The sequence below is a fragment of a genome, unplaced genomic scaffold (genome assembly GCF_019419815.1).
Source record: "Pyrus x bretschneideri cultivar Hongxiangsu unplaced genomic scaffold, Pyrus_bretschneideri_v1 Contig14, whole genome shotgun sequence".
NCBI lineage: Eukaryota > Viridiplantae > Streptophyta > Magnoliopsida > Rosales > Rosaceae > Pyrus > Pyrus x bretschneideri.
Genome location: NW_025999435.1, coordinates 8,466,558 through 8,480,399, shown reverse-complemented (window position 1 = coordinate 8,480,399; position 13,842 = coordinate 8,466,558). Strand labels below are relative to the sequence as shown.

General features: G+C 35.9%; 1 protein-coding gene across 1 annotated transcript; it reads right to left on the bottom strand.

Annotated features, from left to right (window-relative positions):
- Nucleotides 1-2,467: 2,467 nt before the first annotated feature.
- Nucleotides 2,468-7,098, bottom strand: LOC103964783 (adenine phosphoribosyltransferase 3). The gene is made up of 6 exons (XM_009377753.2): nucleotides 6,796-7,098; nucleotides 6,347-6,457; nucleotides 4,069-4,161; nucleotides 3,202-3,351; nucleotides 2,914-2,972; nucleotides 2,468-2,819 (listed from the first exon to the last, which is right to left on the bottom strand). The coding sequence occupies exons 1-6, from the start codon at nucleotides 6,875-6,877 to the stop codon at nucleotides 2,766-2,768; spliced, it is 549 nt and encodes a 182-aa protein (XP_009376028.1). The 5' UTR covers nucleotides 6,878-7,098; the 3' UTR covers nucleotides 2,468-2,765.
- Between the last annotated feature and the right edge of the window lie 6,744 nt (nucleotides 7,099-13,842).

The following is a 13,842-nucleotide window of genomic DNA, read 5'->3' as shown; positions in this document are numbered from 1 at the left end:
AGTTCTCCAGATTTTGTTAAAGGGATAGAAAATGAAAAGCATAGATGTTGTTTTTCCAATATAAGTAGTGGTGGTTGGTTTTGTTAGTTAGGTTTTGAATTTTCTGTTTTCCGGTAAAAAGGCTTTACATTTTCTGCTGTTGTTGAAGACTGAAGAGAGATGCATTAAAAAAAATTTAGGATATGGTTAGGAGCGTCTGTAGTGCGTAAGGTTTCTCTTTCTGGGTCCATAACTGCACTAGGAAAGCAATTTATGAGTACTAGGTTCACTGTCATATAGCATCACGGTTTACTAATGCAATGTTCCATATGGCCCCCCATATCCCATCTTTTCAAAGTGTTTCAAATTCTTAATCTTCATTTGAAGATTACATCGATAAAAATAATAACATTTGAATAAAAAATTGTTTAGTCATCTAAATATATCAAACAACTGGACGGTGTGTGAGTATCAGTAATACTCACGATGAACCGTCCATTTATTTGACTAAACGATTTTTTATTCAAATGATTTTCTGTATGGATGATCTTCAAATGAAGATAAAGAAATTAAACGAATTTAATTATAAACTTTATACATTTAAGATACATTATTCACAAGGAGTAAGATATGTACGTTATTCATAAGAAGTGAGATATGTACATTCCACATGACAACAAACTCGTTCTATGTAAGTCGTTCTGGTGAGATAGACGTCCCTTTCATTTTCTGAGATTTGTCGTGCTGGCATCCCTCTCGGTGACTAGTCTTAGCAGCTGCTGGAGGTGCTGCTGACTAAGCGTAGTTTGGTTGAATGTGGGAAAGTAGAGCGCAAGTCACGCAATTGTTTTGCTGCCCAAACCATTACATGGCTTAAGAGAAAATGAAAGGTAAATTGGTGACAAATCACAATCTTTGATGTGCACCTTGTGCCCTATAAAAATTTAATTCCAATCTAATTCCATGCATGTTTTTCAAGTCAAGCAAAAAGTAAAATATTATTCCATCTGCATCTACTAAATGCTACCATTCTACAACTAAACAAATTGAAAATTCTCTATCAAAGAAGACTAGAGGCACATGAAACAGATGTTTAAACAAGCAAGAGTTTTTCTTGTTTAAATTTGTTTTCTTTTAATTGAAATGGGTGATATTCTGAGCTATCTTTTAAAAGTTGACTAAAATAAGCATAAAGTTACGAATGGTTACACAATTGGTACTTTTTACAATCTAACGAGCAAGTCAATAGTATTAACTATCTCCTAGGGGTGATCACTTTCAATCGAGGAGTGCCTTTTGTAGTGGCTATCGCATACTACTCAACCTTAGATCTAGAGCGGTTAAGGTTGTTGGTTTTTTGTATGGTTTGTACGCCTGACAAAGAACTATGAGGATGAAACTCAACATTTGCTGAAAACAAGGTTCTAAAAGACGCTAAGCGCTAGTCATGCGGCATGCTAGGGCCTAGTGCCTAGCAAACTAGATGAATTTAAGTAAATTTATTATATATCGTATAAATAAGTGTCATCTTATACTTAAAAAAATGCATAATTGCATTGTGATACATAAATTGTAAAATGGAACGATATATAGATTATAAAGTATTAGAACATAATGAAAACATGGGAAACAATCATATGATGTTTGTTCATCTAAGTATTCAACAAGTCTCTTACAAAATTTATTTTCTGTCAAAGTAAGAGCCACGACCTAGGCGGGTCTGGACAAGCTAACAGGCGCCTAGGTAGTCTAGGGTGGGTGCATAAACAGGTCTATGCGTCCTTTCTTAATTTTCAAATGTCTAGGATTATCGAGATGGTAGCCAGCCGCCTAGACAGCGGTAGGCAAAAATTTTTAGAATAGTGGCTGAAAGTGACTCATAGCACTGCTTCTGTACTGACGATTGCAATGGTCAAAGAATGTTTGTGGTATTTTCCTTGTGGCGTCTCTATGGTAGTTCTCCAACTCTCAAGGTTTGCTTTGAAGCTACGTTTGTCATGTTTATCCCATGTAAGTTACTCTTATTCTTAATGAAGTTAAAAGAAAATTTTTTAAAGTTAATTTTTGACAATTTTTAAATGACGGGGACCAATTTGAGTATGCGACTAACCCTTTTACAAATGGTATAGACATAAAATACAAGATGCCTTGTGAGTCAATCAGCATTAGTTCACCTGGTTAATATAAAATACAAGTTATATTAGAACACGAGAGTTTGAAACTTGGGTACGGTACATGTATTTACTTAATGCTTAGAAGTCAAATTGGGACATGTACCGTAGCGAGTCTTGAGAGTTTGATATTTGGGTTAAAAATTCAGAAATAGCATTGAATCATTTTGCACCCAACTGATATCTGAAATCAAAGCCCAAACTCCCTCTAGTGGTGGTGGTTAACAACGGAACTCCCTATGTATGCAGTTATGAACAGCGAGAAACATAGGATGAGGGTTGAGTAGGAGGGGAGGGAAGAAAAGAGAGATTAGAAGGGGTGAGAATTCTCCTACATAAATTAGTTCGACGAAAAACAAAGAAACTGAGTCTTACAGCAGTTTTCAAACGAAGCGCTTTCCATAATTTGATGCTCTAATGCTACTAGTACTAGCTAAAACGAGTCTCAATAACCGAAGTTTTCATCAAAATTCATTAATTGTTGAAACTCGGAAAAAAGGGGGATGGATGGAGTGAAACAAATCAGATTCCGGAGATGGGAGAGCCCATAATGTACCTCTAATGTACATGTTTGTCATGCAGTACAGATGCAGATGAATTATATAGTCTCGCCAGTCATTGGTATTCAACTAGTACATACAGTGGCTTTCCGTTCAACCTCTCACGTCCCTGCAACATCCAGACATGAAGTCACTGAAGTGATAATAGCGGCTCTAAACATAGCAATGCAAACTCAGGAAGGCCAAGAGCCAAATCAACTCACTTGTAAATCTGGCAATTCAATTAAGCACGCACATTCGACCACTTCTGCTCCAACGCGTTCTGAGATAAACATTTCATTTATTAACAAACATACAGAATCAGCCCAAAGGTCTAGAGAGTCAACCAGAGATAACAAACGGATACGTTATACACAACTGGAACATCGATTGAAATACGAAAGTTAGAAGCAGATCAACAACGGATACACCAGTCATTCGTCCAGCATAAACTGTCAACTGTTCCAATAACTTAACCAACACCTTGTTTATAATATCAAAAGACTGATTACCCAATAAATTCATTGCAGCACACAGTGTGCCCCCAGTGGCTATTAAATCATCTACCACCAGAGCACGCTCGCCAAGTTCTACTGCTCCAACATGCATCTCAAGACGGTCACTTCCATATTCCAGAGTGTATTCTTCAAAAATAACGTCACCTGCCACCACAGATAAGTTTTACAACAATCCTAATATTACCCACAACTTCATCTCAAGAGGTAAAAGAGATGCAATCTAGGCATATGTAACAAACTCTATAGTCCATCGAAGCAAAACTGCCTCGATAATCCTTGACCTTTTAACAACAAAAATTAATCAGAGGGACATAAGTGTTATACACATGGCATAATGGAAGACCGGCAAGGGCTAGACGGGAGAAAACAAAATAGATATGTTTTAGTGCAAGAATTAGACAACAAAATCACAAAAGAAACACGGAACATCATTAACTATCAAGGATTCTGAGTTGCTCAAAATGCAGGCAGTTCCAAGCAGTGTCTTCAAAGGATCAACTGGAGACATAAAAAACGTCCCTTTAAATGGGAGGTCTATAATATGCTAAGTGCTAACGAAGCAGACTATCTTGCACTTGTTCAGAAAATGTTAAGACGTATTGCACTTGATCTCAAAGTGATTAGAAAATATATCATTATGCGGTATCTGAACTTATGGAATGGAACAACTGTGATGCAGCAGCACTTTGAGCAAGATTGATAAAATGAAAAGAACCACAAACTACCAAACTCCGTTTAATCAGCAGTATATAAGTTTGTCAATACATCAAAGTTTGTTGAACATACTCTACATATCGAACAAAAACATAGAGTCAATTATACCAAGAGATGTACACAAAATATCTAAGAGGATAAAGTTACCAGGCAGCTTCTTTGGTTTTCTCAGGGGAACGAACTTTGCTCCTATTGCCAATGCTATCGGAGGACCAAAGATAAAACCTCGTGCCTCAATTCCTGGAATAAACAAAAAACGAAACATCATATTTCAGAACATCACACAGGTATGGCAGATTGTCATGCTAATACAAAACTCGAGACTTCAAAGAATACAACATTAATACTACTAACTTCGAAAAGGCCCGAAAAACACAACTTCTATGTTGATAATAACTAGCTTTGATAACAGAGTAATAGATGTGCACCAGCACAAATAATTCAAAATGTACCGGAGAATGCAAGAAAGTTAAAACCCATTTGAAAGCATCTTTATTGTCAGTTTTTGAATTTCCAGCCATCTTCAGGTCCCCAACCCGTTTGACTGCATTTTGATTTCCAGGTTTTATGTTTCCAACAGGGCCAAGCATATTCAGGTTTTAAGTTTCTGCTAGAATGCAATGATCTGTCAATGGTTAACAAATTACAAGACTACTACCGATATGGGATCATCAAGGCTTTGGTTTCAATGGTAATTGACGGAAACATAAACCTACGGAATACTGGTTCTTCTAGTAGCAAAATCAAGCACAAACAATTGTTCAACAAGGTAACATCAATTCATATGATAATAAAGAAGGCATGCTAATCCTTATCATTTCAATAAGAAACTCCACTTCTTGTCCACGACAGGGTGTAATTTTGAGGAAGATTCCAAAAGCGAAATGATAACCACTCCTTTTCTCTTACACACTCCTCTTTATTTCTGGCCGTCAGATTGTATATATCAAACAGAAACAATGGGCGAGATTAAACATTATGGCGTAGAAGGAGAAAAAGAGTTTGTGATTATCATTTCCGATTGCACAATAGGTAAAAAGGCTTTCACTAGCACAACAAGACAGCATAAGTCCACATAAGCGCACAAATAGAGAAATCCTACCGTACATAAATCATGACAAAACATAAATAAATAAACCAAATCATTTGGGAGATGAATATAATAACTGAGAATCAAGGCCCATCAATAATGAGATGACATTAGATTTTCAACTCTGTAGGACCTATAGTAATATATTAGCTATGAATGTAATCAAGTCAATCGCGATTAGATTCCTCGAGACATCAATGCGACTTTACAACTCCATATACACAAAGTGCATTTTTCTTCATAAACTTCCACAACGTAATATTTTCCAAAATATGTAGGGCCAAGCAAAAGGATCTCCAATCTATTAAGGGAACCCTCAAAGGTTCCCTTATCAATCTTTGAAGGGCCAAAAGAAAATCTATCCACAAAAACACGCCAAGACAGCAAAACATGCATACCTTATTACAGTAAACTAATCACATCATGATAATAAACTCCAACAATGCACGGCGCAAATTAGTATATATGGCTGAAATAGTCAGAATAGTACGATGCATCAAATGCAGCCCCAAGGAAATAAACAAAGGAACATGAAAGGAGAATAAATTAGGGTCATCCAACAGTGACGTTGGGCAAATGAAGCCAAAAAATTCGGCCGAATTGAGATGGGGGTCCACTTTTAACAAGGTGGGCAGCGTCGCCAACCACCATCCCCGCAAATTGGACCCAACCATATGCCCCAGGGGGGGGAGGAGAGAGCAAATGTGAAGAAATTTAAAAAGAAAATTATCATCAGTGTAGAGAAGTTGGAGAACCATCATCAGTGGCATAACCCACTAACAAGGCTAAGGTCAAACAAAACATTCTCCCAAAACCCATTGTGACTTCCATTTCCATGCTCTTATTTTTACCTCTTACACACTTCACTTAATTTTTTGCAGTCAGAACGAATGAATTGAGAAAAATTAATAGCTAAAAATTATGTGTGACAAATAAAACTAGGCATGTGAATAACACTTTCCTTCCCATAATGTCTGAAGCATTCTAAAGGGCAAAGAGAAACTAAGCAATATTAGAGTAGAGAGCGTTTCTACTTTCTACATCACTCACACCTACTTTTCTTCAAACCATGGACCCCACCACCTTCAAGTTAATCACTGTTACCAAAAGTTCTTTAAAAAGCTTTAGGCCTTTGGTTGTTTATACGTTTATTTTTAATACAAGCGTTATTGCTGCCCTAAATAATAGTAAGAGAAAGGGTAGGATTTAAACTCACGACCCAGTGTGTTGAAGAGAAATGCACTATCTGAATCAGCAATCCACCATTTGCGTTTATAAGTTCTTAAAGAGAAAGAAAATTACTATTAATAAAAAACTGGTCTTTATGTTTTTTACCTGCAACCACTGAAATGTTTTTGCCTTTGTATCTCTCAACGAACAAATCGATTGTGTCCTTAAAGGCTTTTGGGTCAAGTAATAAAGTTGTGATATCTTGGAACATAATTCCTGCACAGCATATGCGAGTTCCAGTAAATCAACCAAACCAAACCCAAATTTTGTTTCAGCAGAACAGACCCAAGAAGAAGCAAAGTTAAACAAGCCCTTTAATTATTTGGTAAGAACAATAGGTTGTAAGTGAAAGGAACCAAAAAAAATGTAAATTTTCATTTTTCTATACAAAGTTCACCACTTTCTGCACTAAAAATTGAAACCCACTTCAGCTAATCAAAGTTTTAAACAAACACTCATAAAATTTAAACAGCTCGATGAGCAAAAAAAATTTCAAAAAAAAAAAAAAAAGTTTAAATAGGACGAAAAAATAGAGAGAAAAAAGAAGAACAAACCAGGTTTGGGGAAATTTGGGACGACACGAATCTTGGTTTTAATGCCATGGATGCGAGGATCTTCGTCTTTCAAAACCAACATTGTTGTGTATGCAGGAGACTCAGCAGAACTTGCTTTCTGTTTATGCAAGTTTCTTTCACAAAAACTCAGTTCCTTCTGAGACCCCTGCGAGATAGAGTGTACTTCTTCGACAGAACAGAGTGAGAGAGAAGGGGCGCAAGGTACACAGAGATCAGAGAAAATTTTGTATTTATAGAGAGAGAGAGAGAGAGAGAAGCCAAAGTGTGCAGCGTGTTTTCAGTTTTCACTTCTCGAGAGAGATGAGAAGGTAAAAGGTTAAAAAAAACAAAAATAATACAGAGGAATCACGAGGGCATTATTTACGCCCTTATCTCCTAAATAGGGCGCGCGCGGCTAAAGCTTTCGCGCGTTTTTTTTAATAATAAACATACTATTTACACTAAGAGATAAAATAGATTTAACCTCACAATATATTAACAATAATTTAATTTAAATTCGTCTATAGTAAGGATCGAATCTAAAACCTCTTACTTACTAGTAAAAATGAATACTATTAGATCGTAGTACTAGTTGGCAATTTTGGCACGTTATTTGAGCAACTGACTTATGATGTGACGACAGTCAGCTCCTCTTCTTTCAATTTTATTCCCATATTGTCCGCTTTTCCAGTTTCTAATTAACTTGTAATTTGTAATTTGTTCTTTTAAAGAGAGAGAGAGAGAGAGCGAGAGAGCTAGTGGCACTCAAAATCTCACATTTAGATATAAATATTCTTAATTAACTGAATTTTAAGATGTTTGGGTATAGATATTTTTAACTAATTGAATAGACCTAACATTTGTGTCGTGTTTCTTGTATTTGTGTCATATCTGATAGCTTAATAGGTTGTGTAAGTAAACGGGTAATATGACCCGACCCGAAATCAACCCGTTAATATTATCAGGTAATATGATCCGACCTGTTACCCGTTAAGAAAAATATATTTTAAATTAATAAAACTGAAAATGAAAAACATAATTTAACCCAAAAAAATGTAAAACATAATACTAAATTAATATATACATACTAAATTTAGGAGTTGACCCCTTCATGAAAGTTGTAAAACTTTTCATTACGAGTGATTGCATTTTTTACACTTCTACAATAATAATTATTAATTTTGTACTCAAATAAAAAGCATTGTTTATGAGATTTGGAGGGTTTTAAAAATCTAAACGACCATGTAACCATCATCTAAGCATTGAGGATGCAATCATGAACGTTTATTATGCTTTCGCATCTTTCAAACTTATACATTAATGATTATGAATTTTGTTTATTTTGAAATCCCTTAAAAATACTATTCATGAGAGTTTGTATGGTTTTAAAAATTCAAACGATTATACCCATCCTCAAAGCGTAGAGGATGCGACTACGAGCGTTTGTATATTTTTTCATATTTTTTGCACATGTAAATTAATTATTATAATTTTTTGGTATTTTTAAATTACTTGATATTTTTATTTTAATGTGTTTTATGATTTTTAATCTCAATCTTTGCCTATAATATACTATAAAAATAAATAAATGAATAAAATTTAAATTTTAAAATTTATATAGAATAATAATAGAAGAATAATTAATAAACAATTTATACATATTTATTATATCTATTGTATTTTATAGTAAGTTTTTTTTAGTAGTTTAAAAAATTAAAATTATCAAAATAACTTTTTTCTTATTGTGTCGAACCAGGTTACCCGCGCGTCACTCTCGTGTAAATCTGTTATTAACGGGTTATTATCATGTGACCCAATAATGACCCGATTAATTATTGTGTTGACCCGAAACTTGTTATTTACGTGTCGTGTTAATAAGTTATGTAAGAAATTGCCAAATCTACAACTGAAGTTCGAACTTGATTTTTTTTTTTTTTTTTTTTTTTTTTTTTTTTTTTTTGTAAAGGGTGGTTCTTTGAATCTAATTTTATTCTATATACTCTTTTTAATTCACACCCTAGTTTACATACTTTTTTACTGTGACATCCCACATCACCCAGGGGACTGATCCTTATATGTATATTCCATCTCTACCTAGCACGAGGCCTTTTGGGAGCTCACTGGCTTCGGGTTTCGTAGGAACTCCAAAGTTAAGCGAGTAGAGGGCTAGAGCACTCCCAGGATGGGTGACCCTCTGGGAAGTTGCTCGTGAGTTCCCAAAAACAAAACCGTGAGGGAATGGTAAGCCCAAAGCGGACAATATCGTGCTACGGTAGTGGAAGTGGGCCCGGGAAGTGATCCGCCCCGGGTCGGGATGTGACATTTACACCTTAAATTTTGCAATATTACATACATACATACATATATATATATATATAGGGAAGTGTTATTGACACTCCAAAAATTTCATTCTACACTCCTCACAAGTGTATTTTTCTTTCCTAATATAGAAAGTTTGGAGTGTAGAATGAGATTTTTGGAGTGCCAATAACAATTCCTTATATATATAAAGCCATAAGGTAAAAATAGTGAAACATTCATAATATCAAAAAATGTCCCTCTTTACTGCAGCACTAAAACAAGACAACTTAATGAAGAAGGGGTGAAATAATAAAATAATCTGAAATGAAAAACATTCAAAAGAAACCACCTCACGTAGAGAAGTAGTTACCGACTTCTTTTTCAAAAAATTATGGGTAAATTACATAAAACTACCTCAACTATTGGGTCATTAACATTTTCATACCTCGTCTTTAAAAAGTTTCAATGTCATACCTTATCTTCGAATTTATTGCAATGTCATACCATCTATCAGTTGTCTGTCAATTCCTCTATTAAATGTTGATGTGGCTTGAGGCGGGGCCCATTTTCTATTAAAAAATTAATAAAATATTAATAAAATAATAATTTACCCAAAAAAAAAAAAAAAAAAAAACCCAAACACCATCTTCCTCGACCCCCTTCCCTGCAACCCAAATCCTGTCTTCCCCAAACCCACCCCTTTCTTCCCCCTCCCATCTTCCCCAAACCCACCGCGCACCCATCCTCCACCTCCTCATCCGCACCCACCCTCGCACCCACCCTCCCACCACTCCAACCTCATCAACCTCCTCGGTGCCTCCCTCTCCGGTAGCTACGTCTACCTCGTTGCAACCCAGGCGCGGTTACATGGCACCAAAGTTTTAGGAGCAAGGCAAGGAAAACGAGTGGGCCCAGAGAAGAGGACGAGAATGAGGATAAGGAGATCGAGGGTGGCCGACGATGAGTGCTTGCAGAGGAGGGTGCAATTAGGGTTTGGGGGTTGGATAGGAGGAGGAGGAGGAGGATGACGTGGGTGGGAGTGGTTTTGGATTTGGGTTGCAGGGAAGGGGGATCGGGGAAGATGGTGTTTGGGGTTTTTTGGTTTTTTAGGTAAATTATTATTGTAATAATTTTTTAATAAAAAATGGGCCCCGCCTCAAGCCACGTCAATATTTAACAGAGGAATTGACAGACAACTGACGGAAGGTATGCATTGCAACAAATTCGAAGATAATGTATAACATTGAAATTTTTTAAAGACGAGGTATGAAACTATTAGTGACCCAATAGTTAAGGTAGTTTTATATGAGTTACTCAAAAATTATTTTAAATCATTAATTATAAATTCAGTTTTTTTAATAAAAAATAAGTCAATTGTCATACGTGTTAGCGTGTGGTAAGAAACTAGTGTCATATAAAACGAAAAGAGATTTTGGTAAGCGCGTTTATATAAGAGCCTTTATTATTTGTTATTATATGCAGTTGCATCATTGAGACCGAGTCTTCCCAAGAACCACATCTACTCTACAATTATTTTCTAGCAAGATGTTGCTGGTTTGATCGCGACGTTCAGTGAGGTGGTGATAGCCATATTCATGGTGCTCTAGGGTTTAGGTTTTATTGCTGCTTTTCTACGTGTTAGTTTTTGTCCTTTAAGCTTGTTGTTTTTATTTTTCTGTTGTGTTATACCATATAAAATTGATGTATTCTTGTAGTTAAAGTAACTGAATTTTATATCTTTTGATAATAAATATTGGAAAGATGATTGGAATGTCAATATATATGGGAAATCAACAGTCTTTATCATTGGACACAGATAAACCCTACAAAATATTAAGTTCTAGTTGCAATGTTACATAAACCTAAAAAATATTACGCCCCTGTAACTCTTAAACCCTAAAAAAAATGTACGTAGCTGTTGAGTATAAAGACAGCTGCAACTGGTGATCGATGACCGTCGTAATTTGTACATTGGTTTTATCAAAGATCAAAGCCACACCAAAATTTGGTATGTAAAAAGTCTCGATAGCTCCATGTTCTGGCTCTTTGAAACCAATGCTACTGCATCGCAGAAATAGTTTTTATAACGATGCTTTAGTAGCACAGATTGTATACTTACGGGTCGATCTCATTAGTCCATTTTGATGAATGTTATTTCAACATCCAACTACAATTTGCATTTGTTACAGCCATAACTACAACGGCAAATGGGCAACTTGATTTGTCATTAGCTAGCTATTATATATAAAAATATATATATGCATATCTATATATGTATATATGTATGTGTTTTGGCAGTAATATCATCCCCAGTCTAGTTGCTTCTTAAGCAGCATGTGAATGTCATTGTCCTCTCTAAGCTTTGAAGATACAAGCAACGCATCATGCTTCTTAATTAGTTGGTTTGTCTCTCCACTTGTAGGTAGAAGGTCTCAAATTGCTCATTCATTGTGTAGCTTAGTCTAAAACCAACTGCAAATTCAAAACCCAAAAACATGATTACAAGCTCAAGTGTATTTAGTACTTCACTTCATTATTCACTCGCATATTTGCTCTACCTCACATCTTTTATTCTATCATTTTGCAGTAACTTCCTGTACTAACTTCTACCACATGATTGCATGTTCGATCCTTTCGAGTAACTATACTGATATTGTTAGGCCATTGTTAATGCACTGGAGACATAAAACTCATATATATAAATTTCTAGCCAAAGTGACTAGGGGTGGGTTCGGTTTCATTCAGTTCGGTTCTTTCTTTCGTTTTTTTTTTTTTTTTTTTTTTTTTTTTCCAAAACTAAAATTACAATTTGGTTCAATTTCGGTATTTTCACTTAAAAAAATAAAATAAAAACTTAGAAATTGGAGAGAAATGAAGAAAACAAATTTAGTGAATAAGGCTTTCAACATATTTTGGACCTTAAGTTGGGTTTACCTAGCCTTGAATTGAAATTTGGCTAATGGTTGATCGCGATTTCTAAGCTGCGGACAGATAATGAAACTGTGTCCTAAATGATCCGTCAATTAATTAAAATGATACTCGGGATGAATTCAAAATTTCTTGGGATTTAAATTGTACCCCTGGCATCAACACTTTCCGCCTTAAGTAAGTATTGTCCTCCTAAAAAACACTCCTTCTCCTGTGTTTGCTCAAACATTGTTGCCGTCGAAAATATCCTTCCCGTTCAAAAACTTGCTTCATGTTCCAAACCCAGTAATAGTTGGTTTGTGGTTGTGTTGTCTGGCCTCACATAATTCCCAGACAGCAGTGAAGAAAATCAGGGGACTTTGGTTGGAGGCTGTGCAGTGGGTTCCAAAGAAAGGACGTGCTTTTCGCTTCATTCGAGCTGGGGTCAGACTGCTTCCCTAATAAGTGTGGTTATATTTTATTCCCCCAATGAATTTCAAATTTGGTGAGTTTTGAAAATGGAACGCTAGAATTTCATTTTGCTATTTCTGTTAAGCATTATTAAGTTTGGTGTAAGGTTAATTATGCATGTTCGTGGATGTAATTAGGTGGAATTTGTTGATCTATGTCAAATGGTTTTTTTTTTTTTTTTTTTTTTTTTTTTTTTGTTTAAGCTACAAAGGATTAGGCTGTTGAGGGAGTATTTTCCTAGGAAAGTAGGGTTGATAGGTAAACGTAGTAAGGGGAGGAAAGAAAAGGGGAAAGATAAAGTGAAGGCCGTCCCCAAGAAAGTCAGCAAAAAAATATTCGTGACTTGCACCAAGCTTGAAAAGGAATTTAAGGAGTGCAAGAACAAGGACGATGCCTCAAACTAGGGATGGTATACTTTGGCGAGGCTGTATTGATAGGGGCGAAGAACAACGTTACTATGAATCCAGACTACCTCGACCTCGTGGAGGAAATGGATAGGTTTAACAACTTTGCATGAGGTTCCATCTCCTTCGAACAACTTCATGATAGCCTCTTGTTTTCTGCTTTAAGGAGAGGTAAAGGTAGAGTTGAGGGGGATGGCGAGGGAGATGAGGAGGAGGGAGAAGGAGAAGTTAGGGGAACAAAGAAGGTGCAACGGTCCGGATGGGGCTGTAAAGGATTTTCGTATGCTTTTCATGTAATATGTGTTGCTTTCATTGGTAATATTGGCTTTATGAATGTGAGTGAGTTTCGATTATTGACGAATACATGTAGGTGTGGGCATACGAAAAAATTCCCAAACTTGAAAAGCCCCTACGTTACTGTAAGATGGTAGATCTGATAGCTACACCGAGAATTTTGCGGTGGAAGACAACAAAGAAATAGCCGATCCATAAGTAGTTGTAGTTGTATATAACTAGGAGCCGAGAGGTATAAATGTATTGCAACACTTTTGAATTCTATGATTGAAAGTGCATGTGTGTGAATATTGTATGCGTGAGAAATGTTATGATGTGTGCCTTTAAATGGCAGGCTGTACAATTAAAGAAATTATTCTGATTGAAGTGGTAAGGAAGAAAGCATATTGGGTGTCGGGGCACGATGCGGATGTTGTGATTGGTGAGAACTTGACTCCTGGTACAAATTATGTATGTGAGTTGAAAATGCAGTTGAAGGAGTTAAAGGTGTTATTTGAGCGGTTGGCCCACGAGAAAGAGATATCAAACAAGAATTTCATGAAAAAAGTAAAAGAGTTGTCAAACGTGGTGGAGGAATTAAGGAGGGTAGTGATGGAAAAACCTGTGGAGGAGAATACCAAGGAAGAAGATGAAGGGAAAAAAATGTGGGAGAAAAAGTTGAAGAAGATGG